This window comes from Mugil cephalus, chromosome 12 (genome assembly GCF_022458985.1).
Source record: "Mugil cephalus isolate CIBA_MC_2020 chromosome 12, CIBA_Mcephalus_1.1, whole genome shotgun sequence".
Taxonomy (NCBI): domain Eukaryota; kingdom Metazoa; phylum Chordata; class Actinopteri; order Mugiliformes; family Mugilidae; genus Mugil; species Mugil cephalus.
The window spans coordinates 27,314,213-27,340,893 of NC_061781.1; the positions used below are offsets into that span (position 1 = coordinate 27,314,213).

The window sequence follows — 26,681 nt, forward strand, 5'->3', positions numbered from 1 at the left end:
TTTACCCAGAACAGTGGCAGCATTCTCAATTCTCTTGGTAAATGTTGGTGGTTCTATTAGAAGGAAACAACAACATTAAACTCTCTGTTTTCACCTCAGAAGATAAAGTGAGGATTAGGATTCTGATCGGACCAACCTTTGAGGCTTAGCTTTGTCTTACAGGTGCAGCTTCCCACCTCGTTAGCAACAGTGCACTGATATTCACCGACATCTACAGCGTCACATTTGTGCATCTCTAGAACCACGGTGCCGTTCAACTGGGAGAAGACATGTTTACCACTGGGCTTGAGTTCCTTCGCATCTTTGTGCCACGTTATCTCAAACGGACCTGTCCCAGAAACCTGACACTCTAAAGAGGCACTGGAGCCCTTCACAACATCAGTTGGAGCCAATTCTCTGATAAACGATGGTGGTTCTGTGGTGAGAGGAAAGTTAAACCTTCTTCAAATAGTTGGTGATACAATAGAAATTATTATTATTATTATCTACAATCTACAGTCAAACTAGTTTCTGAAAGGTGTCCTTTTTAAATGAGAAGTGGCTTGCTCCTGTCTAAACAAACCTTTAACTTTGAGCTCCATGCTGCAGCTCTCACTGCCGGCCTCATTGCGAGCCTCGCAGTAGTAAAGCCCACTGTCTTTGGTAATAACCCCGCAGACTTCCAGAGTTGCCACAGAGTTGACAAAAGCCATCTTGTGCCGATCGCTGGGGCTGATCTCCGAGCCCTCCTTGAACCAGCAGATGTCTATCTCAGGTGTGCCGATCACTTGGCACTCAAACACTTTACTCTGACTGGGACGTACCACAGACAAACGAGCCGGAGTCCGAGTGAATTTAGGGGGCACTAAGACATAAAATACAACAACAGATGAACCAGCAGAAAGAAAAGGAAGGGAAAATGTTGTTTGTATGTTTCCATCCAAATGTTGCTAAGATTTTACACAAATTAGTCTTGAGTGGTTTGGATGTTCGACAGGGAAAGACTAAACTGTCAAAATGAAGAACAGGTGGCTGGAGACATAACTTAAACATGGTTTCACATAAAGAATGAGAACCTTTCACAAAGAGTGTAGTCTGACAGGAAGTGGAGCCAACGTCGTTCTGGACTTCACAGACATAGTCTCCAGAATCAGACGTCTTGGTGAAGAAGAGCTCCAGAGAGCTGGAGTTGTTGTCTTTGTTCACGAAGCAGTCAGCGCTGGATAAAACCTCCTTCTTGTTTTTAAACCATTTGATGATCAGTGGCGGCGTGCCAGAGACCAGGACATTAAACTGGACCTTTGAGCCAGGCAAAACATTCATGGCTTCAGGCTTCTCCAGAATACATGGAGGTTCTGTTGATGGACAGCACACGCATCATAACATATTCACAACATTTACAACGTGATTGTGTCCAACAAGACGAATTCTGACCTTTCACAAACAAGATCCCAGAGCACTGGACAGTCCCTGCTTTGTTGGTAGCGATGCAGGTGTAACTCCCGCTGTCTTTAGAGACTAGATCAGAGATTTCCAGAAAAGCAACGTTCTCAAAGAAAGTGCATTTGTGTTTGTCATCGGTCTGGATCTGTTTCTCATCTTTATACCACTGTATAGTTATTGGCAGGGAGCCAGAAATGAGACAGTCCAGGTGAGCAAAGGATCCTTTGATACCTTCTGTCTGCTTCAGTTTTCTCGTGAAAGACGGAGGAATAATTTGATCTAACAAACATGAAATACAAAAATGCGTGAGAAAAAAAGATGCAAATTAAGATAAAATACAGCAACAATCATTTTAAATGATAAATGATCCATCTCACACCAAGAACTGACCGAGAACAGAGAGCATGGCCTCACAAGAACTGTGGCCCACATCATTTGAAACCTCAAAGACGTATTCACCACCATCACTTTTTTCAGTCTTAATAATCTTGAGCACAGAGCGGGAGTCCGTGCTCTGAACTTTATATCTGTGGCCTGAGGTTAGCTCCTTGCCGGCCTTAAGCCATCTGGCCTTCAGCGGTTTTGTGCCAGAGAACCGGGCGTCCAGCGTGACCGGATCCCCTTGAGTCACACTAATGGACTTGGCCTCCTCCGTGACCTTCGCTGGTTCTGGGACATCAAACCAAACAGTCAGCAAAAACCCTCAATCCTGATGTGAAGCCAATAAGATTCTACTTATTGCAGATGGTCCTTATGAACTTGTAATGTCGTTAAATGACTCAGGTTTGTGTTGAGGTAATTAGATGACCACGCTTTTTAAACATTCTTATGTTCTCGTCTCTTTTAACCAACCTTTGACTGTCAGAACAGCCGAGCATGTCTGGCTGCCAGCCTGGTTCTGGGCCTGACAGGAGTATTTGCCGCCGTGTTTGCTCTGTATTTTGGCGAAGTGCAGGATGGCGGTCTTGTTCTCAAATGTAATCTGAATGTTTTCAGCCTCTCTGAGCTCGTGGTCGTCTTTCAGCCAGGACACAGTCATGGGCTCAGAGCCCTTCAGACCGCACTGCAGAGAAATCTCGCTGCCCACCAGTGAACTCAGGTTCTCCAGCTTTCGAACAAATGATGGAGGTTCTACAAAATAAACATTTAATCTTATTACTCGACTTTCACTGTCATCATTTCTTTTTCAGAAAAGTTTTTCACATGTTGGACCAATCAGAGATGTCCAAAATCCTGATCTAACCGAACCTTTCAGTGTAACTTGACATTCACAGGAGGACCTTCCCACTTCATTCTCAACAGTACACTGGTACAGGCCGATGTCTCCTGCCTCTACTGCCAGCACCTGTAGGGCTACCAGGTCGTCTTTCACAGTGATCCTGTGTCTTTTGTCATTCCTGATCACTTTCGTGTTTTTATAAAATGACACTGTGAAAGGAGCAGAACCAGAGACCTGGCACTCCAGCATCATCTCAGAACCCTTTACCACATCTCTGGGCTCCAAGCTACGAACAAACACCGGTGGTTCTGGAAGAAAACAACAACCATGAGTGTTACTACTTTGGACTATAGAAGTAGGACACGATGCCCAGAAGAGTTTTACTGCTGAAGCTGAAGATGCTTTGTCATCTGAAAATGGACCAGGCCACAAAAGTTTTTAACTGATGCAGACGCCCACCCATTTAACCCCAGTGTGTTTACTAGTTCCTGATCATGCTTCAACAGGATCAGACAACTGATCAGACAACTTGTTTATTTTCAGATTTGTCCCAGAACTCCGGGGGAGTGGAATCTTGAAGGATAAATGAATCTGATTTGAAAAATATCTTCAACTTCTCAATAAAAGTCTCCACTGACTTAATATTTACTGTAACAAGGCGTGTTTAGACTGAAACAAACCTTTGACTGTGACTGTGCTGCTGCATCGGTCACTTCCAGCCTCACTTGATGCCACACAGACATAATCTCCACTGTCCTCGACCGTACAATCGACTATTTCCAGAGCCGCCACTAAATCAACCATTGTCATTGTGTATTTTGGACTGGAGCTAATCTCCATCTCGTCCTTAAACCATTTAAAACCAATGACGGGGCTACCCGTCGCCTTGCACTCCAGCCGGATGGACTCGTTGCTGGTGACGAGCTTGGTGGCGTCAAGCTTCCTCACAAAAACAGGAGGCTCTGAGAGAAGAGGTTAACATTCACCATGAGACAAAAGTGTTAAAATGTCATGTTAGTAAGAATTAAAATACATGTTCATGCAGCTGCACGTGACCATGAAGATGGGCACCTTTCACAAATAGGGCTGCGGTGCATTCCACTTTCCCGGCATCATTGGACACTTGGCATGTGTATTTAGAGGAGTCACTAGGTTTTACAGAGTGAAGCTCCAAAGAGCTGGAAGTGGTGTCTTTCTTTATGAAATAAGTGCCTCCAGTTAAAATCTCTTTCTCCTCTATGAACCACTTCACAACCAACGGAGCTGTTCCAGTGAAGGTTGTCCTGAAGGAAACAGTGGTTCCTGGTATTACATCCTGGTTATCTGGTTTCACTGTGAACACAGGAGGCTCTGGGGCCCATCAACAAAATAAATTAGCATTTCATGTCAGTATGAAACCATTTAACAAATAGAAGGACAGGATAAGCGTTTGTAACCTTTGACATAGAGTGTGCCGCTGGTTTCTTTAAAGCCGGCTGAATTGGTGGCTCTGCATTTGTAAACTCCTGAGTCTGACTTCTCCAGCTGAATAATTCTCAGTGTGGCAGAGCTGTCTTTGAATTCAGGAATGAGTTTGGCTCCAAGCACAACCTCCTGGTCATCTTTGAACCAACCTATGTTCATGGGTTGTGATCCAGACACCTTGCATTCCATAGAGACATCACTGCCAACATTACCGTCGACTCTTTTCAGCGACTTGGTGAAAGTTGGAGGCATTATTCGATCTGGTTTTTGAAGAAAACACAGTTCAATCCACAATCCATGAAGACACACTAAGGTCTACTGCAACGTTTCAGCTAAAGGATGAAGCATGTTGCTATGAACACAACAACTACATGACTATAGGCTGTGGGGATAAACAGTTGTCAGCAACTAAAGTTTGTTTTTATTGTAAAACAGAAAACGTAGAAGAAACCAGGAGCTGACCCAAGACGGTGACTGAGAATGTGCACAGGTCCTTTCCCACTTTATTGGACACCTCCATCTTGTACTCTGACGAGTCTCCTTTTTCTGCTGCGAGGATCTTCATGGTGGCCACATTATCCTTCAGTGTCATCTTATATTTGCGACCACTGATCATCTCCTTTCCATCTTTAAACCACTTCACTTTGAGTTCAGGACTTCCAGAGACTGTACACTCCAGCGTGGCTGAATCCCCTACAGTCACACTAATGGACTCTGCAGGTTCTACGATTCTAGCTGGTTCTGGGATGAGACAGACCTGTTAGTTGTTGAGTTTCAGGGTTTAAAAACTAAAACCAAGAGGAGCTCAAATGCATAAAAGATCTGACCTTGCACAGTCAAGGTGGCTTCACATTTCTGTTGTCCAGCCTCGTTCTCTGCTTGGCATGAATACTTGCCGCCGTGGCTGATGGCCACTGTTGTTATTGACAAGCAAGCCACATTATTCTCAAACATCATCTTTAAGTTTGGATCATCATCTCTCAGTATTTCTGAGTCTTTCATCCATTTCACCGTGATGGGAGCTGAACCCTTAACGGTTCCCTGTAGTTTCACTGTATTTCCCAACACTGCTGTAACACTCTCAACCCTCTTTGAGAAAGATGGTGGCTCTAGAAAAATATACACATGAAATAAAAACTGAATCTGAAGCACAAGACTAAACTTCCATTAGTAACATTTCTACCAGGCTCAGGTTTACTGACCTTTCAGTTTAGCTGAGGCCTTGGTGGTGACTTTCCCCACATCATTGGATATGACACACTGATAATCTCCAACATCTGCACTCTCAAAGGTCTGAATCTCCAGTCTCGACAATGAATCTTGGGAGATTATTTTATATTTATGATCACTGCCGATGGCTCTCTTATTTTTTAACCAGAAGATTTCAAAAGGAGCTGTTCCTGTGATCTCACACTCAAGCTGAGTAGCTGTTCCTTTCACAGCCTCAACTGTCTGCAGGTCTTTTCTAATGGACGGTGGTTCTGGATGTCACAACAGCAAGTAAAGTGCAGGCAGTTAACACCAAAAGTTTTCCAGACCTGAACAGTGGATGTTAAATACAAGATGTGACAAACCTTTGACAGATATAAGTGTGTTGCAGCTCTCACTACCAGCATTATTTGACACCTCACAGGTGTAACTGCCACTGTCTGTAACCACCAGGTTCATTATCTCCAGGGCAGCAACTCCGTTCTTTAAAGAGATTTTATATTTGTCTCCATCACTAAGTTCTCTCTCGTTCCAGAACCAGTGAATGTGAAGCTCAGGCGATCCTTTGACGGAGCACTGTAAGCGTGCAGCTATGCCCTGTTTCCATGTAATCTTAGGCTCCATTTTCTTGACAAAGGCAGGAGGCTCTGAAAGAGTTTTTTTTATAAAAAAAAAAAAAAAACATTGGCAAAAGAGAAGCAGAAAAGAAGCACAAAGTCACTGAGATAGAGGAGCGTAAAAAAGAAATGCAGAACAAAAGACAAGAAGACAGCAGTGCAAAGCATTAGCATCATCTTGTAGACGCCAGAAATAACCCACCAGCTCATCTGTACATGTGTTTTCATCAAAACCGACGGAAAGATCATGTTAAGATCTTACCTTGAACCGTTACCAGAGCCTCACAGGAGGAGCTCCCAGCCTCATTTGTGGCTGTGCACACATATTTCCCAGAGTCCTTCTGTTTGGACTTGGGTATCTCAAGAATGGCAATCTTGTCCTCAAAGGACAGTTTACACTCCATGCTCTGGTGGACTTTTTTGCCATCCCTGGTCCAGGTGACAGTCACACCAGTGTCCTCGTCCACCTGGCACTCCAGCCTCAGCGGGTCATTGACAGCGGCTGACGCCGGCTCAAGGGTCTTAACAAAGCTCGGCTTGTTGATGACCTTGAGCTCTGTGGAGAAGGTAGCAGTGCCAACACTGTTGGAGGCCTTGCACAGGTACACTCCCTGATCAGTCAGCTCAAGACTTTTAATGTGAAGGGCATACTTGTTCTTTTCACATTTGGTGATATAGTTGCCGTCAGAGGAGATTGCTATGTTGTCCTTGTGCCAGACAACTTCCATGGGAGAGGATCCAGTGAGCGAGCACTGGAGCACAGCTTGTTTGCCCACATACAAAGTCATTGGGTCTGGTTTTGATACAAATACTGGCGGGTACATCTCTATGGGGAGCAGGTAGAACAACAACATGAAGTTTTACAAAGTGGAAAACAACATGAGAAACGAAATCTGTGCAAATTTGGTGATCGGTGTAGGTTTAAACATGAGAAGATGTTCTCGACCAAACGTGACACCAGATTCAGGATGAAACACAGTATATGTATATAATTCTCTCTCTCTCTCTCTCAAACAAACATGCATTTGTAAAGCAATGATTTCAAAAAACAAAGGTCCCTGTCGGGCCTTACCGGTGACAACGAGCGAGGCAGTGCAGCTGTCGGCGCCATGTTTATTGGAAGCCTTGCAAGTGAATTCACCGCTGTCTGCTTTGACAGGGTTCAGCAGCTCCAGAGAGGAACTTGAGTGGAGGCTGACGATCCGATACTTCTCACTGTGTTTGATCTCAGAGCCAGATTTGTACCATTTGAAGGTCACATCTGGAGCATCCTCAATCTCACAGTCGAACTTGGCTTGACTGCCGACGTTTATCTCCATAGGGGTGATTTTCTTCCTGAAAACAGGCGGCACTGAGGCGCACAGAGAGAACAAAGTTAAATGTTAGTACTGCAATCTGTTTATAATCTTATAATAGTAAAAACTATATAATAAGTGACAGACTGGGAACATGGTGGAATGTATAGCAATGGAAGAAGGCAGGAGTGACTGTGGAGGAGAAAGATAGCAAGAACATTAGCCCCATGGAGAAAACACTGCCATTAAACATGACGCTAATCATGGGGCTAGGGTTCAAAAAGGAAGAGAAACAAAGAGTTGGTGAAATATGAATCATGCAGAGAGATACTGGAGATGTGGAGGAAATGGACCTAGAGGAACGTGACAGAACATGGATTCAGAACGAAGGAACCTGTAGCCTTGGACATGCCAGAGTGACCATGGAATAATCAAGGTTTTCTAAAGGCCAGGATCACGACAACCATTAAAGCTTGACCTTCATGGTTGTGAGATTCCTGGTCTTTAGCAAAGTACTGACCATAAAATGATGTGGAACAAACAAGACACGTGAGTTAGTGTCATGTAGTGTCCTGCTAAGGGATCTCATGCTTAGCTACTAAATGGATAAAGAAACCAAAGTGACAAATGCATCATATCCGCGTGAGGACGAAGGCTTTGAATGAACTAATTCATGTGAATGATTAGTTGTTCTCACATACAAAAAATGAATGAATGAATGAATGAATGAATGATTTTTTTGATCCTGTTGTCAAACCTCTTGAGACCACAGTGAGTCTGGAAGATGTTGTTGTTCTGCCGGCTTCATTCTCAGCCTCACACACATATTCTCCTTGATGCCTCTCCTTCACAACCTTGTTGATAACCAGTGTGTATGTGTCATGGTCTCTGGAACACTTGAACTCTTTGCCAGATTTCACCAGTTGACCATTGAAAAACCAGTTTACCTTAGTGACAGCCTTGATGGTTGTGCTAAATGTGACTTTACTATCTTCTTCTATCAATAAGTCTTGCAGGGAAGTGACTATCACAGGATATTCTCTCAGCTCTGGTCTGGATACTGAGATCTCCTCTCTGAACATCTCCTCCCTGTGCTCCTGCTGGATGCTGCCCTCCTGTTCCATGGGGATGGCAGTGGGAGGCAGGACTGCGGTGACAAGAGCTGCCCCCATGTCTTTTACTTTGCTTTTTTGTGTGATGGACTTCACCTCCTGCCTCAACACCTGAATCGACTGCTCAAATGTCTCTGTGGACATTTTAACTTGGGTTGAGATGGACTGCTCTGCCCTTGCTTCCACAGATTCCTGCACTACAACCTGCTGCCCTGCTGCAGCGCATTCAACTGCAACTTTAGACTCAGTTTTAAGTGCAGCAGCCTGAGCTTTGACAGCAGTGAAATCCATGGTGCTCTCTGACACGTTCACCGTTTCTACCACGGAGGACAGCATTTGCTTAGAGTGGGCGGAGGTGACCTGTACCCGCTGAGGTCTGTCTAACTGCATGGTGCCTGGCTGTTCTGAAGTAAGAACCTGGGCTTCCTGGTAAACTATTGAATGGAGAGCTGCCTGGAGTTCAGTCCTTAGGTCTGCTGTTTGTGGATAATTACCCTCGAAAGTCAGAGTGATCTCTATGGGGGCACTTGTGGTTGTGATCAGGTATATAAACTTGGTTTGCTTGGGTTCTCTTTGAACCTTGACCTCCTGTATCTCTACAGCCTGTAAGCTTCCTACGACATCAGCCAGTAACACGGGCCTGTCGCTGGCCACAGCGGACATGAGAGCCTCTCTGAGCTGACGCCGTATATTTAGGGTGGAAGGTTTAGGGATCTGGATCATGAAGGTCATCTCTTTGGGTAGAGTGGTGCTGTCTTTAGATTCCGGCACCATAAGGGAAAGCTTTGGCTGTTTGCTTACACTGACTTTGGTGGACTCAGACTTTGTGATCTCTTGAGAGATCTCACCTCTCAGTACTCGCTTCTCGTCCATTACTATCGATTGCCTGACCGACTGACCCTCCTGGATCTGGACAGCAAAGTCCTGTTCCGCTGCCTCCAGGAGGACACTATTCTCAGTGGAGATCTCCTTCTCCTCAATCTGGACCGGCTCGGAAGGCACTCTTGGCTCTACGGCCATTAGGCATGTAAAACTGTCCACTGCCATTAAACTATCTGTGTGACTCTCCTCTAGAGCTTGACTGTCTGCCACACTAGTGGCGTGCATCACATTCCAGCGATCCTCCTTCTGGACCAAAGCCCGCTGATGCTTGACGTCGACTGCAAGTGGTGTCTCTTTGGGTAGTTGCATGGGCTGGAAGGAGAGTTGGAGGACGTTCTGAGGCGTGGGTTCAGTTTGAATCTGAGACTGAACTCCAGTCACAGACAGATCCAACTCTGAATGACAATCTGCTGTGAGTTCCCTCCTCTCTTCGGAGATGGCTGCATGACTCCTTGCTTTTTCTTGTTTCTGCACTGCCACCTGTTGGTCAGGCTTCTCAACTGTGAGAATACCCTCTTTGGGTAGAGCCTCTACTGGCTGGGTTGACTGGAGATGCAGCAGAGTGGGGGCCTCTTTCTGGGGCTGGACAGTCATGGTGCTAGCCTTGGCCTCAAACTCTAAAGTGTCCTCACAAACTACTGTCCTTTGCTCGTCCTGGCTAACAGTATGTAGCAGAGTGGGACTCTTCCTGAAACCTGCCTGCTCTGGTGCAGGTTTCTCACAGATGAATGTCTTCTCAGATGGAAGGAGGTCCTGGTCTGTGATAACCTGTAGATGCAGCAGCTGTCCTCCTTCTACCTGTGACTGAATGGAGGTGGCACTATCCAGGCTCAGCAGCTGCTGCACGGGCTCAGCCTGCAGCATTTGCTTCTCTTCAGCAGTCAGAGCAGCTTTCATTATTTTATCCGTACAGAGATGGGCTGCCTCCTCAGACGGCCTCTGCATGGAGAACTGTGTCTCCTTGGAAAGAGTCTGTTTAGACTCGCTGACTGAAGCCATGGCAGGGCGATGATATTCCTTGCTACTGGACAACATCACAGCAGAATTATCTGTTGACAATTCAGTTGCGTGGCCCTCAGAAAGCACCCGTTTCTCTGCAGACTGGGCCGAGTATAAAATCTTAACACCTTCTTTAACCTTGTAACCCTTCTCCTGCTGTGGTTGGGGAATGTCCTGTGAGTGCTCCTTCAGGATGGACAGTTGCGACTCAACTTGATGTCCACTGACCAGATGTTGGGGCTCTGCGGTAGGTCTGATGGTGGCAGACTTCCTGTCAGCCAGCGGCTCTGTGCTAACAGAAGAAAGTGTGGTGAGCTCCTCAGCTACAGCTGACATCACCTTTGACCTTTTCTCTCGAGCCGCCTGAAGCTCAGTGACCTCTGGACTTTGAATGCGATCACAGTGCTGCTCCGTGAGATCCTGACTCTCTTCGACTGACGACGTAAACGTCGCCATGTGAAGCTGTTTCCCAGGAACTGCTGATACTTGAGGTGGGTGAGTGGGAACCACAGACACCCTCTCCTCCATCTCATGAGCGTGAAGCACCGCTGCCTGGTGGGTCAATGTCTCACGGTGAATAGTGGCAGCAGAAACATCAATCTCTCGGAGGGAGCCCACCTGCTCACTGGGAATAATCTGCCTGTCTTCAGTGCCAATGGTATAAACCATCTGATCAGACCTGGCTTTGTCCTGGCCTGGAAGGCTCACCTGGTACAAGCGAGACTCTGTCGCCTGTTCTGTCACTGAAACCTTGTAACCTTTCTTCTGGATGACCGTCAGCTGTTCTTGTTTGCGAGAAACTGATTCTCTAAACACAACAAGCTCAGCGCTACAAGTCGCTTCTCCAAACTGGTTGGAGGCTTTACACGTGTACAAGCCACTGTCCTCCTGTTTGACACTCTTAATACTGATGAAGCCAGATCCATCTGGGTTGGCCATGATGGTGCAGTTTCTATTGGGCTGCATCTGGAAAGCCCCTTTGAACCATTTAGCATCAGGGACTGGATCACCACTGGCTTTGTAGCTAAAAGAAACCTCTCCTCCTTCTGAGCACCTCACGGGCTGAATCTGAACGGTGAAAGTTGGAGGTTGACCTGTGACCTTAAACATCTTCTCCACCCATTTCTCTGCTTGGCTCACATCAGGCTTTTTCACCTCTAGGTATGTTGTACATGTTGTCTGACCAAACCTGTTGGTGGCAGTGCAAGTGTACTCGCCCTCATACTCAGACGTGACCTTGATGACCACCAGTGTAAACTCCTCCTTCTCCTCTATCAGCTTGTAAACAGAGGAGCTCTTTATCACCTTCCCGTTGTGTGACCACTGGACAGTTGGTTTTGGAAGGCCGGACACTTTGACAGTGAACTTGGCTGTTTCCCCAGAGGTCACAGCTGCCGGCGAGAGCTGGCTAAGGAAAACTGGTTTTTCTTTTTTCTTCTCTAAAGTGGAAGAGTAACGTTTGGTCTCTGGCTTGAGTTCAAGTGTTTTAGATTTCTGTGGTAACTGGACACCAGTGTAGAAGGTTTCCTCTTGTTCCTCCACAGTGGTGATGGTGGTGCTACAACGCTCTGTCAGGAAATATTGAGCAAGACTGGTAACAATATCCACAAAGTAAAACCTTTAACATTAACAATAAACCCAGATATCAGGGTCAACTAACAGGAATTCTTCCCAATCAAAAAAAAAAAAAAAAAGTCAAGTAAGTATTGCCATCATTATGGCTGCAAAATCTAGTGCTCAATACAAAAGAATTTAGTTCTAAGATGTATAGACACACACACACACACACACACACATATATATATATGTCATTCCCCCTAAATTTACAACAATTATTTTGCAAAAAAACTGAAATAATAACCAGATAATGTTTTAACTTCTTTTTTTTCTGCTAATATATCAGAAACTAAACCTTCAGGTCTGAGGTTCATCTTTCAAAAGAAGTAAACTGAAGTGAATTCGCAGTACATCTGTCAAACAAGGACTTAAAGAAATCATAGGTCAGTGATGGAGGTTCCACCCTTAACATTAGTAACAACAATGTTACTGTAATATATTAACTGCTAATCACTCATCTTCAATACAAATATTAATTTATAAAGTCAGAGTAACTGCCCCCACCTACAAGCGGGCCATCTTGATTTGAAAGATCTATTTGAAATCTTGCAAGACTAGTTTCACACAACAAATCTCACAAGATCTCAACAAGATTAGTCAACCCATGATGGAAATCCGGGTCTGGATCTGTAACACCAAACATGAAAGCAGGGATTCATTCTGAAAGCATTTTTATGGAATAATTTCAATCATCTGTGAGGAACCAAGAACTCATATTTACTCATATTTCTAGTTAATTTATTTAATAAAGGGCTGTGGTGATCTCATACACTGATGTTTTTCATTATTCTTTAGTAAAATAAATAGTCCTCAGACTCCAATTCCAAATCAAATATTTTATTATATAAACTCTCAGACAAACCAACACAACATCTGTACAAAGAAATCACAAGTTCCTATCTCTTCTTAACTAGCTGATTTTTACTGGATAAATACTTCTCATACCGAAAGTTACACATATTTACAGTACATCCACATTAATATTGAAAGTTTCTATAAAACGTTTCACAGTATCATCCAATTTTTTAAAATTACTCTCTGTGAATCCACAAAAATCATTCACACACAAAAAAATCCAAAACTACAACAACAAAGAAACCTGCAAACAACCGAATCAGTTCAAGTATGCACAACTATATCTCCGATAGACTTCAGATTGATTTAAATGTTTACTTGAGACTAAAGATCAATAAAACTGTTAGAGTGCTGTGGAAACACAAGTGTTCTTTCACTTATTTTAGAAAAATCTTAGTTTGATCTGATGTTGACACATTTTCGGCCCGACAAATCAATATCTAAAGGTTAAAATTCTGATAAAAGGAGGTTCTGTCCAAACTTATTCACTATTGCCCAGTTCAAAGATCGTACATGCATTTTATTTACTTGTCGAATTTTAAGTTCTGATACCAAAAATAAACCTACCTCAGTGAAATTATTATTCTGCAGCTTCACTCAAACAGAAACCTTCTGTGACTATTTTAACAAAATAAAAAGTTTTTGATATGCCTTTTAATCTTATGTGTATTTACTTCATATTCATTTTTGTAGTGGAATCTGCATCTGAACATTTCTTATTGTCACTGAATTTCAAAATTCATCGGTTCACTTTTAAAACATTTCCAGAAAACAAAAACACTGACTTCCACCAAAATCTGAAATAAAATTTTAGTGTGAAGTTTTGAGCAACTGCCTCGAAACGTATTAATAGAATGATGAGACCTTTTCATCTGGTCTGGAGCTATAATCACTGACTGATTGCACACTAGTCATCTCCATGACGGCAGCCTGGTTATCCAAAGATGATTTAAACCTTCCTACTGAGCTATGTCTTATCTTTACTCTGTCCAGATGAAATCTAACTAAATAAAAAGAATCCACCCCTTTGCCTGAAAACTATTTCAATGGAACTGGAGCACACATCCTAAAAACTAAGAAAATGAAGAAAACTTGTATTTTGTAAACAATGTTAAGAAGCAATGAGAAGTTTTTAAAGGGATTATGAGTGAAAACCTTTTTATCACAAGGAAAGTAGTCGACCACACTAAAAACAAACTCAAGACTCTAAAACACCTTCAGCAGAGCTGTAGTCTCAATGCAGCCGGCTGAGTTCTGGATTATGCACTTGTACTCGCCAGCATCAGCCTGGTTAACATTAGTAATGAGCAGATTGAAGTGGCCTGAAGTTTTCTCCTGGATTATATACCTGCTGTCTGTGACAGGGTTTCCATCTTTGAACCACTCTGCGGCAGGGGTCGGTTTTCCGTTAACCAGACACTGGAGGATGACCGGCGTCCCTACCGCTGCTGTTACATTAGTCAACGGAATGACACATTTCGGGGGCGTCTCTGTCACCTGGAACTGGAAGCTACATGTGTCTGAGGACTTCCCTTTAAACTCCACCTTGTCATCTTTAGCTGGCTCGGCAAAAACATCAAAGTTAATGCTAACATACTTCTCTCCCTGTTCGCTCGTTTCGTTGTCAGTGTTGGCCACCAGCCTGACTGCGCGCTGCGATTCATCGGCCTCTTGTTCAAACTCAAACTCCAGCTCGATTTCCGACACCTGTTCACCATCAAACGACGTGTTACCAACCATCAAGTCAAACTTCTGTGGTTGGACTTTGGCACTTCCTAGCGACACGGCGGTTAACTCCCGGCCTCTGGTCTTCCCTGAGAAAGCCTTGGCACTTAGTACCACCAGGGAAGCTCGACACAGAGTCTCTCCGACAACATTAATCGCCCTGCACGTGTAGATTCCGCTATCCTGTGGCGTGACTTTACAGATCTTCAGGAAGTGGTTGTCTCCATCAGAGGAGTGCAAGTACTTTTTGTTATTGTGAGGAACCTTCTTGTCACCTTTAAACCAGGACACGATGGGAGATGGGATTCCCATCAGTGAGCATTCAAACATGACAGTGGTGCCCTCTGGAGTTTCCATGTCACAGATGGGATTGATGAACCTCGGAGGCATTTCTGTAACCTCAAAAGCTATTTTCAAATCATCGTGCTCTTGGGTGACAAAGTCTACAGCGCCTTCCTCATAAATACTCGGCAACACGTCCAAAGATATGATCATGCTCTTGTTGTCTGCTGTGTACTCGGGAATGGTAATAATCTTAACCTGTTTCTCAAATTCTTTCACCTCATTCTCATCCAGTTCTACTTCGAGCAGGATCTCTTGAGGCGAAGGAGAACGAGAGGAATCATCTTCCTCAACATCAAACTCCATCACGTGCTGATGGGTGACGGCAGGTGGCGCAGGCATAAACCTCACCTCCTGGGAAACAACGCCCACTAAAGCAACACTTCTGGCTTCACCGACATAGTTCACAGCCTCACAGATGTATTCTCCCTGGTCGGATTTAGTCACGTTTCTAACTGTTAGTGAAATGCTATCGCCGTCTCTCTCCATTGTAACTCTGTCGTCTGCTACAAGTTGAGTTTTGTTACAGAACCACTTCACCTCAGGTGATGGTAGGCCGAACACCTCTGCATAAAATGTAAGCGAGTCATTTTCAAAGACTCTTTTCTTAATGAGAGGTTTGAGAAATGCTGGAGGGATTCCTTGCACTTTCTCCTGAAGTGTTGCCAGCCCTAAAGACCCTTTACCCTGGGGGAGGAATCGATTTTCTTCCACACTTAATCCAAATGTTTCAATGTTCTCATTAGCAGGTGAGGTCAAGAACTGAACTGGTGAAAAAAACTCACTGGAGTCTCCTGTTGACGATCTCTTGTGTTCTAGAGGGGAGAAGGGGTAATCCTGAGGGGTCATAAACCCAGCAGGGGTATCAGAACTGGGAGTTTGGAAAGACATGGGAGACTTGGGAGTGTGGAAGGATTCTGTGATTGGCTGGGAGACCCCAGTGGAGGATTCTGGGGTGTAGAATCTATCAGCTACCTCGGTTATCTCTTCGCTCACAGTGCTGCCAATCTCTATGGACATCTCAGACTCGGGGGACAGTGGTCTCCCCCAGTCTGCTGGAGGGTTGTAGTAGTCAAACACAGCACCAAAAGTGACCTCCTCTTCCTCCATGGAGCCATGTACCATTGATGAACCCCCAGATTCAGCTCCAGAGATTCTAATTAAACGATGGTCTCCTTCCTGACCCTGGGTAGATACTCCAAGTGCCTTAACTCTGGTATCTACTTTAGGCTTGACGATAAGTGTTTCTGGTTCCTTCATTTGGGTTGGAAGTTCAGTTACATCACCAAGCCTGATTTTCTCTGAGACTTGGGTTGTGTCCGTCTGAGAGTCTGGCATGCTTACAAAGACACCACTGTCCATAGATGGCTCTGGGATTGAAATCACCTCCTCATCCACATGCTCTAATCTTTTAGTATCATCTTTCACATCTTGTCCAACTTCTGTCAAACCCTCCATGACCAGAGACTGGTCAAGACCAACCAGGACCATCGCACTGGAAACTTCATCCTCACTGTGGATAGACCTTGTTGCAGTAGATTCAGCTTTGAGGGATTTAAAACTTCTTTTTGCTTTTACAGCTTCTTCAGCTGAAGTTCTGACAGGGCGTTTTTGTGCCGGGACTCTTTCAGACGGGAAGGGAATGAAACTGCTGGTTCTGTCAAATGAGTGAACAGTCTCCTCTTGCAACATCTCCATTTCAACTCCCTCCATTTGTTCAGGGAAATGAGAAGGTTTCTTTGGCTTAGGCCTCACCAGCTCTGGAGACTCCTGTACTTCTTCCACAAACTGTTTAAGCACATCATGGTGTTCTGCTAAAACCTCTCCGTGTTCGGGCGCTTGGAATATCTCAGAAGAGACGACAGTAATAAGTTGATCACCACGCTCTGTTTGCATGGCGTCAACTCTGGGTTCAATTATTTGTTGCTGCAGGTCGGGGGAAATGGTCACGGCAGGTAGAAACTCCTCTGGGAACTGTGCTTCCTTTCTCTGCTGCTCAGAAGAGGGGGGCGTCATGACTGGAGAGTCTGACTCAAAAGCTTGTTTAATCTGAGAAACGTTTATTAAAGCAGCAGAAGTTTGCAAACCACAGCCGGATATAGTTGGAAGCTCTCTGGAAAGACTGGGTCTGGATCTGGGGGCTTTGATTGCTACAACTGATGCAGCTTGCGAGCTCAGAGGTTTACCTTTTGTCCGAGGATTAAGATCCTCTATGGCAGCCTTCTTAACAACAACAGGAGACTTATCCTGTACAACATCACCACCCTCTGAAAATAGCAACGGTTCTGCAGCTTGAAGTGAAACATCAGAGACACTGGTTACCTCACCCAGCTTATTACTGGCAACACATCTGTACACTCCAGCATCAGTGTGTGTAAAACTGTTGATATAGAGTCTGTACACTTTATCCTCTACCTCAGCTCTATATTTTCCAGATGTGATTTCAAGACAAACATCGTCACAAAGCCACGTGACCTCTGGGGCAGGTTCACCTGTGATGAGACACTCTAACACAGCAGTGCCACCTTCATGGCAGGTGATATTCTCCAGTTCAGTGACAACATGAGGAACTTCACCAGCAACATCGAAGGTAAAGGTGAATTTGTGTTTGACCGTCTGAGAGGCTCCTTCGTCACCTGACACGTCTGATATTTTCTCTGTGAAATCCTGAGGTGAGTCCTCGCTGATTTCCTCCATCGTTTCAGGGACCGGAGTAGCGGCTGTGATTCTGATTTCTACCGGTGAGGAGCTGAATGATTCGTCTGAGCTCCGGCGTTTGTGGATCACAACTTGAGGCACCTGCAGTGTCGATTTCCCTGAATCCGTGAAGGCCTGAAGCTCCTTCTCTATCAGACTCTCCTGGTTTTCCTCATCTTTCTCTACCTCCTGTGTAACAACCACTTCCTGTGTTACCCTGGAGGACCTCGATACCTTTTTGTCAGAGATCTCAAGAGTAGCGCTACAGATGGATTTGCCATATTTATTGGTTATGACACAGTCATACGTGCCCTCGTGATGTGTGGTTGGGTAGAATACAGTGAGCTTTGAGATGTTAGATTTGCTTATGATATCATAGTCAGGGTTGTGGTCCAGTGGGTGGCCATCTTTGAGCCAGGTGACTGTGGGAAGAGGGTTGCCCTGGAACTGGCAGGTGAATTCTGACATTTCACCAATCATCACTTTAACTGAAGACATGGCTTTCACAAATACTGGGCGGTAGCCTCCAGGTTTAGCATCTCCTTCTTTTACCCTCTTAGACTCAGTTTGTGATTCCTCTTGGACTCTCCTCTCCTCCTTCTTTATAGCTCCTAGTTCAAGATGTCCTGCAGTCATTTCATCACCTGGTTTTGATGCTTCCGTTTTTATTACACTTGCATAACCCTTCTGCTGTCTCCATTCACTGCTCTCTCTGGTCGTTCCTCTGTCCTCTCTCATCCCTCTCTCTTCTCTTAGGTCTGACTGGAAGCGTTGGCTGAGGGATTTATCACCGGGCATCCTTTCTGCCTCTGTTCCCAAAATTTCTGGCGGACTACGACAAGGGGAGCATCTTCTGACTGAAGCACGGGAAACTGCTGAGGCTTGACGACCCATTTCATCTTGTACAAGACCAATGTGTGTACCCACGTGGTGAGGTAATCCAGGATCTGCAGGAGAATGCCTTCCTAAGGAAGAAGACTCACAAGACTCTGCAGTGTGCTGAAGTTGTGGAGGTTTCTTTGCTGGACAGCTAAGTTGACTGGGGGGAGTAATGTGGGACTCCAATGGCAACCCAGAACTCGACAGTTTGTACTGACTGTCCAGAGCCCACTCAGACTCAAGCTCAGTTACTTCCTCTTGTTCGACGGCATCTTGTTGCCATTTCAGGATGCGCTGAGCCAGAGCCTCCTCTTCGCTCACAAAATACTCGCTGTCTCTTTGCAGCCTGGTCTCACGACCCTCAGTTGCCAACTCACCAGTTGGCGGCCACTTCAGACCATCTCCCTCCTGATCTTGGAAACCAGCCGGAGCTGAGTCACTTAAAAGGAACTCATCTACGGTTGGTTTTCTTGGGGAAATCTTCCTGCTGTGGACCGCCTCTGGTTGTGGAAAGGACTGTAAAGTTTCTTTGGCACCACTTGCAACCTCGCTCGTCCTTGGTGAGCAACTCTCCACCCAGTCGGATTCTGTTTTCACCACCTGCACCTGTTCCATCATAACATCCTGTTGCCATTTCATTATCCGCTGAGTCAAGGCTTCCTCTTCACTGACAAACCTCTCGCTCTCATTCTTCAGCTCACTGATGTTCTCCCTCGACAGCTGGAGCTCTCGTTCCTCTTTTGTCTTCTCAAACAACATCTTCTCTGCCCTGTCTTTTGTTTTAGGTGATGATTTAGATTCCATTCCCCCTGGTCTGGCTTTCACTCTGGCTTTTGGTGAGGAGGCAGATGTTTCCTCAAGCTCTACCCTAGCTATTCTAGGTGACTTTGGTGTTGGCGCAGGGATATCATCTGAACTGGATCGTTTCTCCACCACCTCCTGTTGGATGTGAATGTGTTCCTGTGCATCTGACACCATGGACTGATCAGTGTCAGGATGAAATGTCTCTTCTTCTGACATTCGCACACCTTGCTGCCATTTCCTAATCCTCAGAGCAAGGAGTTTCTCTTCACACTCCATCCGTTCAGCTTCCAGACTCTTCTCATACTGAGCCCTCAAAGACTCCTCTGCATCCTCCTCTCCACATGGCTGAGCTGTTCCTGGTGTTGTAGCTTCACTCAGGAACCTCTCTTTGATGGACTTGACTCTGAGCTTATCTTCTGACCTTACTTTTGTTCTTGGTGACAACTCTGCTTCTGCTGCTCGAGCTTTTATTCTGGGGGATTTATGTCCAAGTATAAGTGATGAACCATCTTTTCCTTCTTCAACTCTGATTTCTGGTGAGGCAGCCTCTTCTACCTTTTCCTCTCTGGGTGGTTTATGTGTTGACACAGTTGCAGACTCAGAGTATAATGCCTTTGCTTTAGCCTTGGGTGACTTATGGAAAGACAGGGGCACTGTTTCAGTTTCTTCTGTTCCTCGTTTCTCCACCACCTCTTGTTGCGAGTAAATGTGCCCGGTGGGCTCCATGTACTGTGCTCCGGCCGGCATAGGCAGGTCAGTTTCAGGGTGAAACATCTCCTCTTCTGACATTCTACTTCCTTGCTGCCACTTCCTGATCCTCAGGGCCAAGAGTTTCTCCTCACACTCCATCCGTTCAGCTTCCAGACTCCCGTACTGAGACCTCAAAGACCTCCCTGTACACTCCTCTTCATAGGACTCTGGTGTTTGAGTTGTTTTTGGGCCTTCTGGTAAAGCTGATTCACGGAGGAAGCTTTCTCTGACCGATTCTACTGACTTTAATGTAATTGATTCAGGATATGGTGAACTTTCAGAGTATGGGACTTCAGGGGGACTCAACTCAACATCTGGAGCTTCCACCTTTTGGTCAGCGACCACACTGTGACGTTCACTAACCTGAGATTTAACAAAACTCTGAGTGTCTTTATCCCCCAGTGTTGATGATCGTTTATCACTTGATTTAATTTCTCTCTCTGACACCAGCGTATCAACCAACTCACCTCTCATGATCTGAATAGCTCTGCGTCTAGACTGAGGCTCAAATGAATGTCTAACTCGAGGCTGAGAAGTTCCTTTGCTTGAGGTTTTACCCTGGAACTCCCTATGACTCTCCCCCAAGTCAAAAGGTCGACTGAAATGCTGGACATCGGGCAAAGATGCCGGCTTGACCCTGAGCCGATCCACATAATCTGCGTAGCTCGACTCACTGGGAGCTGATTCCAGTTCAAACTCAGAGGAGGACATGGTAGAGATAGAAAGTCTCTTCTTGTGTTTGACAGCTTTTTGGAGTGTGGTGAGCTTTGTTCTAACCTCGTTGTGGAGACTCTCAGTGTCACTGAACCTCTCACTGTATCTGTCGCTGCACCGGTCGCTGAACTTGTCACTGAACCTGGCACCGGTACGCCGGTCGCAGTAGATGTCACTGAATCTGTCATTAAAGCGCTCGGATCTGTCAAACATGGGCGGCGGGGACAGAGCACGCTCAGAGGCTGTTTCTAAACGTTTAGATTCTTTCTCGGATTCTTTTTCTTTTGGAAGTGAAGCGGACTTGAAGTACACTGTACGCACCAGAGCAGTCTTAGATCGAGATCGTCCCTGATGGACCTTGGACATTTTATCAAATGGAGAACCGACACACCTGAGGTCGACCCTGAACTTCCTGTCTTTCCTCTGCTCTGCCATGGAGTCTATACTTTCATGGGCTTTGGCAGAGCGTCTGGCAAAACCCAGGTAATTAGCAGACTGCTCTTCCCTAAGCGACACCAACAGTGATGCCGTGGACTCGGCAGAACCTTCTGTGTTTATCGCCATGACCTTATAACTGCCCGAGTCCTTCTCTTTGATACTATCGATAACCAGGCTGGTGGAGTGCATATGCATCCTGCTGTCGGTAGAGATCCTACGCCTACGCTCTTTAGGAATAGATCTGTTGTTATGAAACCAGAGGATAGTCGGAGGAGGGCAAGCGATTAGTTTACATTTTAACTCAACCTGCTCTCCCTCCAGGACCGACTGGAACTTGAGTTTCTTGGTGAAAGACGGTTTAATGTTTTCTGTCCACGAACTGATGGAGGACGTTCTGCTGGAGCAGCGATTGGCTGACACCAAGCCGTGATCTATGAAGTCTTCTGTGTCGGAGAAGGCTCCCCTCAGCTGTCGAGTGCTGCTGAGTTCTGTTCCTTCTTTGCTTTCATGATAGAACAGTTCTGCAAACAGAAACAAACAGCGGTCAGAACAACACAGCCCCAGGGGTAAAAAGAGCGAAAAGGTTGAATGAATCATTAATGGAAATATTAAATGCATGCTGGGAGTCACAATGCTATAAGAAATAATTTCACTCACCATATTTGTTCGAATAAACGCAAGACTTGATTCTTTTTATTAGAAATCTGCAGGAAGTTTTGATCCTTCGTCTGTGGAAATTTCTTCAAAACATAAATTGCTTTATTATTATTAAAAGAAGCATATTTCCAGGATGGGCGGCTAACAGTCGCTTGTTTTAACCTTTAATTATTTTGACTTGTTGCTAGAATATTCCTTACCTGACTTGCAGACAGGAGAATAAACGCCCTTTCTAAGCCTTAAACTTAAGAGGAAATGAATGATGCACGTAGCAAAGCTTTGCAAAACAGATCTCTGAAGCTTAAACAACTGTAAAAATTGAGTGAGAAGGCGTTTATTCGAACTAATATAGTTTTACTGGTGTTATTTAGAATGCAAACCACAGGAATCACATCCCACTATCTGCAAGCCAGACTAAGAAATATTTTGCAGGAGGAAGGAATCAGTTCCAGATGCAGTAAACCTCCATATCTTTTAAAGGGCATTTCAAGTCTAGGAGCTTTAAAAGATACATGTCCTGCGCCTTTCCTGGGAAAAGATCAGTGGAACCTTCATGCCAAAACGAAATGAACGTTTGGATGCAAACCACAAAGGGTCAATAAACTTGTACAAGCAAGTCCTATGAGTGTTCACCTGGAGGGGAAACCATGGAGGATTAAAAAAAAAAAAAAAGAGCATGTTGAACACCTGCAGGAGGATGTTTCTATCAAGATAACATGCAACTGTGGAAATTCAAAGATCAGTTAAAGAGACAGTTCACCATATGACATACTCTATGAGCAGTCTGCAGGTGCAGGACCATATATCAAACAAACCCACAGTGCATGCACCCACACATCTTTATTTGTTTTGCTTCCTAAGGAATTTCTTCGCTGAAAGACTTCATCATTGAGCCATTGCTTGGATCAAAGTGACCAAACTGTAGTAACAGGAATATGGTGATTCTCATATGAGCTGGAGAGAAGTCTGACTTACCTTTAACTTCCTCCTCGATCTTGGCTTCAATCTGTTCTCTCACATGAGTCACTGTAAAGGAAAGAGAAAACGACTACGCTCAGACCCTGAATCTCACAGATTTCCATCATCTCTGAGTTTTGGATTCCATCGAGTTCGATTGATAAACTGAGAGGCTGGAGACATTGCCACTCATAACCAAAAATAGAAATGTGACAAATCTTTTATACAGTCCACATTCTGCACCAAAGTCTGAATAACTGTCACCAAGCCACCAACGAAGACCAGCAGGGACGAAGAAAACACCACACTACAAAGCCTACAGCCAACAACCAACTGGTACAACAGAAATACCTCATCCTACCAGCAGGAGGCAGGAGTCTATGAAGACCAAGGAGGCTAGGAAGCTAGGAGAAGCTACTGCTAGCTTGGAGGCTATGAAGAGCTATGAAGAGATAAGTACTTCATCAGCTTCATCACGGATAGTTTGCGGCTCTTGTCTGTTGCTTCTATAGGTGGAGGATTAAGCCAACTCATTTAATTTGTGCTGTTGTCACTTTTAAATGCATGCAATCAGTTTGTGGTTCAGTTTTGTGTTTTCATTGTTTACAGTTCACTCAGCTGATCGACCAAAACAATGGGATCCAAATAACAAAGACTCCATCAGAACAAAACAATGCACAGTGACAACCAGACAAAGGTTTTCCTGGAAGATGAAGGTTAAACACAGTTTCATGCATTTTCAAGAGTTTTCCTGGAGGAAGAGGAAGGTGAGGACAAAGGGTTTGTTGCTATGGGGAGTGATGAGGAAGGTGCCGGCGTTTCGTCTTTGTGGAACAGTGATGTTAGTTGGAGCTGAAAGAGGGATGTCCCGATTTAAAGAAACGTTCGGAGAATATTAAATAAAATCATTAAATGATTAAATTAAATATTAACTAGCATTGGACTTTAGTTGTTAAATGAGATGTTATCCATGAGATCTTGTGTGAACAGCTTTTACTGAACGTCAACATCGACTTCTTCACTCTGGTCTAGTTTAGATCAGTGTTGGAAATGTTATTAAAGTTGGTGTAGGTTTGTTTAAATTTGGCTTTATTGAGAGTGAAACGCAAACTAAACAGGGACTGATCCTGATCTTCAGAAATCTCGACACTAGGAACTAAGACGGGATCTGTCCAGGTTTTACATGTGAAGGAATCTCTCATATTTCTGTTCTACAGTGTTGACTAAGCCATTTGTGTTCTGTCTTATAATCAGACACACATTTGTCTTGGTTGAATAATATTTAAAGATTGGATCGAGCTTGGGTGGCGGTCGGTCGGGACATCCCTGAAAGAGTTTTTTGTGCAGAAACACTTGAGAGGTTTTGGAATTAATCTTTGAGGAAGACAGATGGGTGGTTTTCAGATGGCCCTACTCCCAGAGGATCCAGGGGTTACCTTCTTCTTCCTCTGTGGTTACGGTGAGCGTGGCCGAGCAGACGGCCTCTCCTGCGCTATTGGCCGCCCTGCAGGTGTACTGGCCAGCATGCTCTGAGAAAGCGTCCACTACAATGAGCGTGGCGGTGTTCGTCACCTCATCGAAGTGAAACACTACGTTGGTTGTGGCCTGAATCAGCTGCTGGTCATGGAACCAGCTGATCTCCGGTTTCGGCATGCCGGAGACGCATGCGTGAAAACGGGCGACCTCGCCGTGTCGCACCGTGCAGCTCGTGACTGGATGAAGGAAAACCGGCTTTTGACCAACGGACGGTTTCTTTAGCGCGGTCACGCTGGTGGAGACCTTCAACTGAGACTCGGGACGGTCCACCGCTAAATTCAGCCCTGAAAGGAAGGAGCTTTTATGTGTGTGTTCAGAGCGTCTGGTGCTCGGGTTCAGATCCACAGAGAGTTTTAAAACATCACGGACACATTAGCACAAACTAAAACTCTTTCTGATGTTATGCAACAATCAGCAGCTGTTCATATCTCCCTTGAGTCTGGGAAGAAGCCAAGGCGGCGGTATCGAGGGGACTCACCGTCTAGATTGAGCGTGGCAGAGCAGGATGCTGTCCCGGCGCAGTTGGTGGCCACGCAGCTGTACTCGCCTTCATCCTCAGGGTAAACTCTGGAGATCTCCAGCTGACAGCTGTCGTCAAACTGAGACATCCTGAAAAACTCGGACTGCTTGATCTCCTTCTCCTTGTGGAACCAGCTGATCTTCACATCTAGAGGAAGAAAAACCTTTAGAACAACTTCACAGTGACGTCCCTGAAACTTGTGGAGTCGCAGAGTTAAGATCTCACCGTCTCCGCGGACTCTGCACTGGAAGCGAGCGGGTTCCCCTTCTCGGCAGGAGGTGCTGGCGATGGGCGAGATGACAACGGGAGGAGCGACGGTAGCAGCTGAGTCTGGAGAAACCACCTCCGACACTGAAACGGACAGAGCTCGGTTTAACTTTACATGGTCCAGGAACCACATGTGGTAACTTGGTGTCCTGGTTCCTCTCAGTGAGGTTAATTGTCAAGTGGCTTTCATTGAGCCAATCAGAGAAGATCCAGGAAACATCCCCAGGTCTAATCAGGGTCTAATGTGGTCTACAAGGTCCCCCTCTGAACTGGTTTATTAGGAACCATGAAGAAGAACAAGTGTTCTAATGTTTCTAATGTGATGATGTTGACAAGTGTCTGAATCAGCTCTGATGTTCTAATGTGAGAAATACATGTTTACATTAGTTTAAGGACCAGGAACCAGATATGAGACCAGGACCAGGACCAGATATGAGACATTCATTCATCTGGATTTAACTCAGGAACATTAAAAAAAATGAAAATGCCACAGTCTTCTTCTGTCCTACAATAAAACTTTAGGCTGAAATTTAGAATTTCCAAGTATTTCAATGAGAGCTTGTGAAGTGTTAAACCCGTCCCTATCGTCTCAGCTGTCGACCTCCTGCAGCAGTGACTCTCAGGGTCTTACCCTCCACGTTCAGAGCGGCGGTGCTGGTGGCGGCTCCATAGTCGTTCTTGGCCTCGCAGTTGTAGACGGCGGCGTCCTCGGGGAAGACCTCAATCAGCAGCAGCGTGTGCTCGGCGCCGTCATGCAGGAACTTGCACTTAAAGCCTGGAGACAGAGCCTGGGAGTTCTTGTACCAGAAGACCTGTGGCGGAGGAACGCCGCTCACCTGCACCGAGAAGCGAGCCGGCTTCCCAGCCTCCACCGACTGAGGCTCCATGTGACGGAGGATCTGAGGAGGTTCTGGGACTGAAGCAGGATGGAAACAAAGGAGAGGAGTCAGTATAATAATTCGTATTTCGTTTTTTGTCTAATGTCAGGACTCATCTTGTGATGTCTCTTATTGAATCTATTGTCTTGTTCTGCCTCGTCATATTTCCGTGTTAACCGTCTGAACATTAAGGATGATTTAACATCTCCACTGACTTGTTTCCTGTTGGACTTACTGTTGACCCGTAGGTGCATGGTGCTCCTGTTCTTGCCAGCGATGAAGGTGTACTCCCCGGCGTCGCTCCTGTACGTCTCAGAGATGGTGAGGCGGTGCAGCTTCCTGATCGCCACGTAGTTAAACCTCTCCTCCACTGAGAACTGGATCTCCACGCCGTTCCTCAGCCAGCGACCCTCCACATCATCCTCGCTCACCTCAAACTCGAAGGTTGCTCTGTGTTTCTCCAGAACCTGAAGACAGGATTCAGATTTGGGTTTGAAACACTGCAACCTCTGGGGAGAGCAAGACTTCCCGACAGGAACTGATTCAAGGGTCTCACTGTGATTTCTCTCTCAGCTGGTTCAGAGATCCGGATGTCGCGACCCTCCACAATCAGCTGAGCCTTGGAGACACTGGACCCGGCCACCACCGAGTACTCTCCAGCATCAGACATCCGGACTGTCTGGATCATCAGGCGGTGGACGAACTTCTCAGCTGTCACAATGTACCTGAGAAGAGACGAAACTGCTTCAGCTCCATGTCCAGATCATAGGCTGTAGAGCCAAGATGGCCGCCGTGTCTCCTCCGCCTCCTGCTTGTTGGTCTAGAT

The 26,681-nt window shown here is 45.5% G+C and overlaps 2 protein-coding genes across 4 annotated transcripts in view; both read right to left on the bottom strand.

Moving 5' to 3' along the window:
• Nucleotides 1-26,681, bottom strand: part of ttn.2 (titin, tandem duplicate 2) — a 179,079-nt gene that overhangs the window by 129,458 nt on the left and 22,940 nt on the right. For all 3 annotated transcript variants that reach the window (XM_047601647.1, XM_047601646.1, XM_047601645.1), the window contains exons 35-44: nucleotides 26,412-26,580; nucleotides 26,091-26,322; nucleotides 25,609-25,893; nucleotides 24,936-25,061; nucleotides 24,669-24,857; nucleotides 24,091-24,474; nucleotides 22,673-22,723; nucleotides 7,984-11,787; nucleotides 7,004-7,282; nucleotides 6,194-6,757 (exon numbers count right to left, since the gene is read on the bottom strand). In XM_047601647.1, coding sequence (XP_047457603.1) covers nucleotides 6,194-6,757; nucleotides 7,004-7,282; nucleotides 7,984-11,787; nucleotides 22,673-22,723; nucleotides 24,091-24,474; nucleotides 24,669-24,857; nucleotides 24,936-25,061; nucleotides 25,609-25,893; nucleotides 26,091-26,322; nucleotides 26,412-26,580 — 6,083 coding nt within the window. The remainder of the gene's footprint in view (nucleotides 1-6,193; nucleotides 6,758-7,003; nucleotides 7,283-7,983; nucleotides 11,788-22,672; nucleotides 22,724-24,090; nucleotides 24,475-24,668; nucleotides 24,858-24,935; nucleotides 25,062-25,608; nucleotides 25,894-26,090; nucleotides 26,323-26,411; nucleotides 26,581-26,681) is intronic.
• Nucleotides 2,008-6,129, bottom strand: LOC125018050 (titin-like). Its single transcript, XM_047601688.1, has 9 exons — nucleotides 5,680-6,129; nucleotides 5,308-5,586; nucleotides 4,933-5,214; nucleotides 4,568-4,846; nucleotides 4,078-4,365; nucleotides 3,713-3,991; nucleotides 3,322-3,603; nucleotides 2,671-2,949; nucleotides 2,008-2,553 (listed from the first exon to the last, which is right to left on the bottom strand). The coding sequence occupies exons 1-9, from the start codon at nucleotides 5,936-5,938 to the stop codon at nucleotides 2,249-2,251; spliced, it is 2,532 nt and encodes an 843-aa protein (XP_047457644.1). The 5' UTR covers nucleotides 5,939-6,129; the 3' UTR covers nucleotides 2,008-2,248.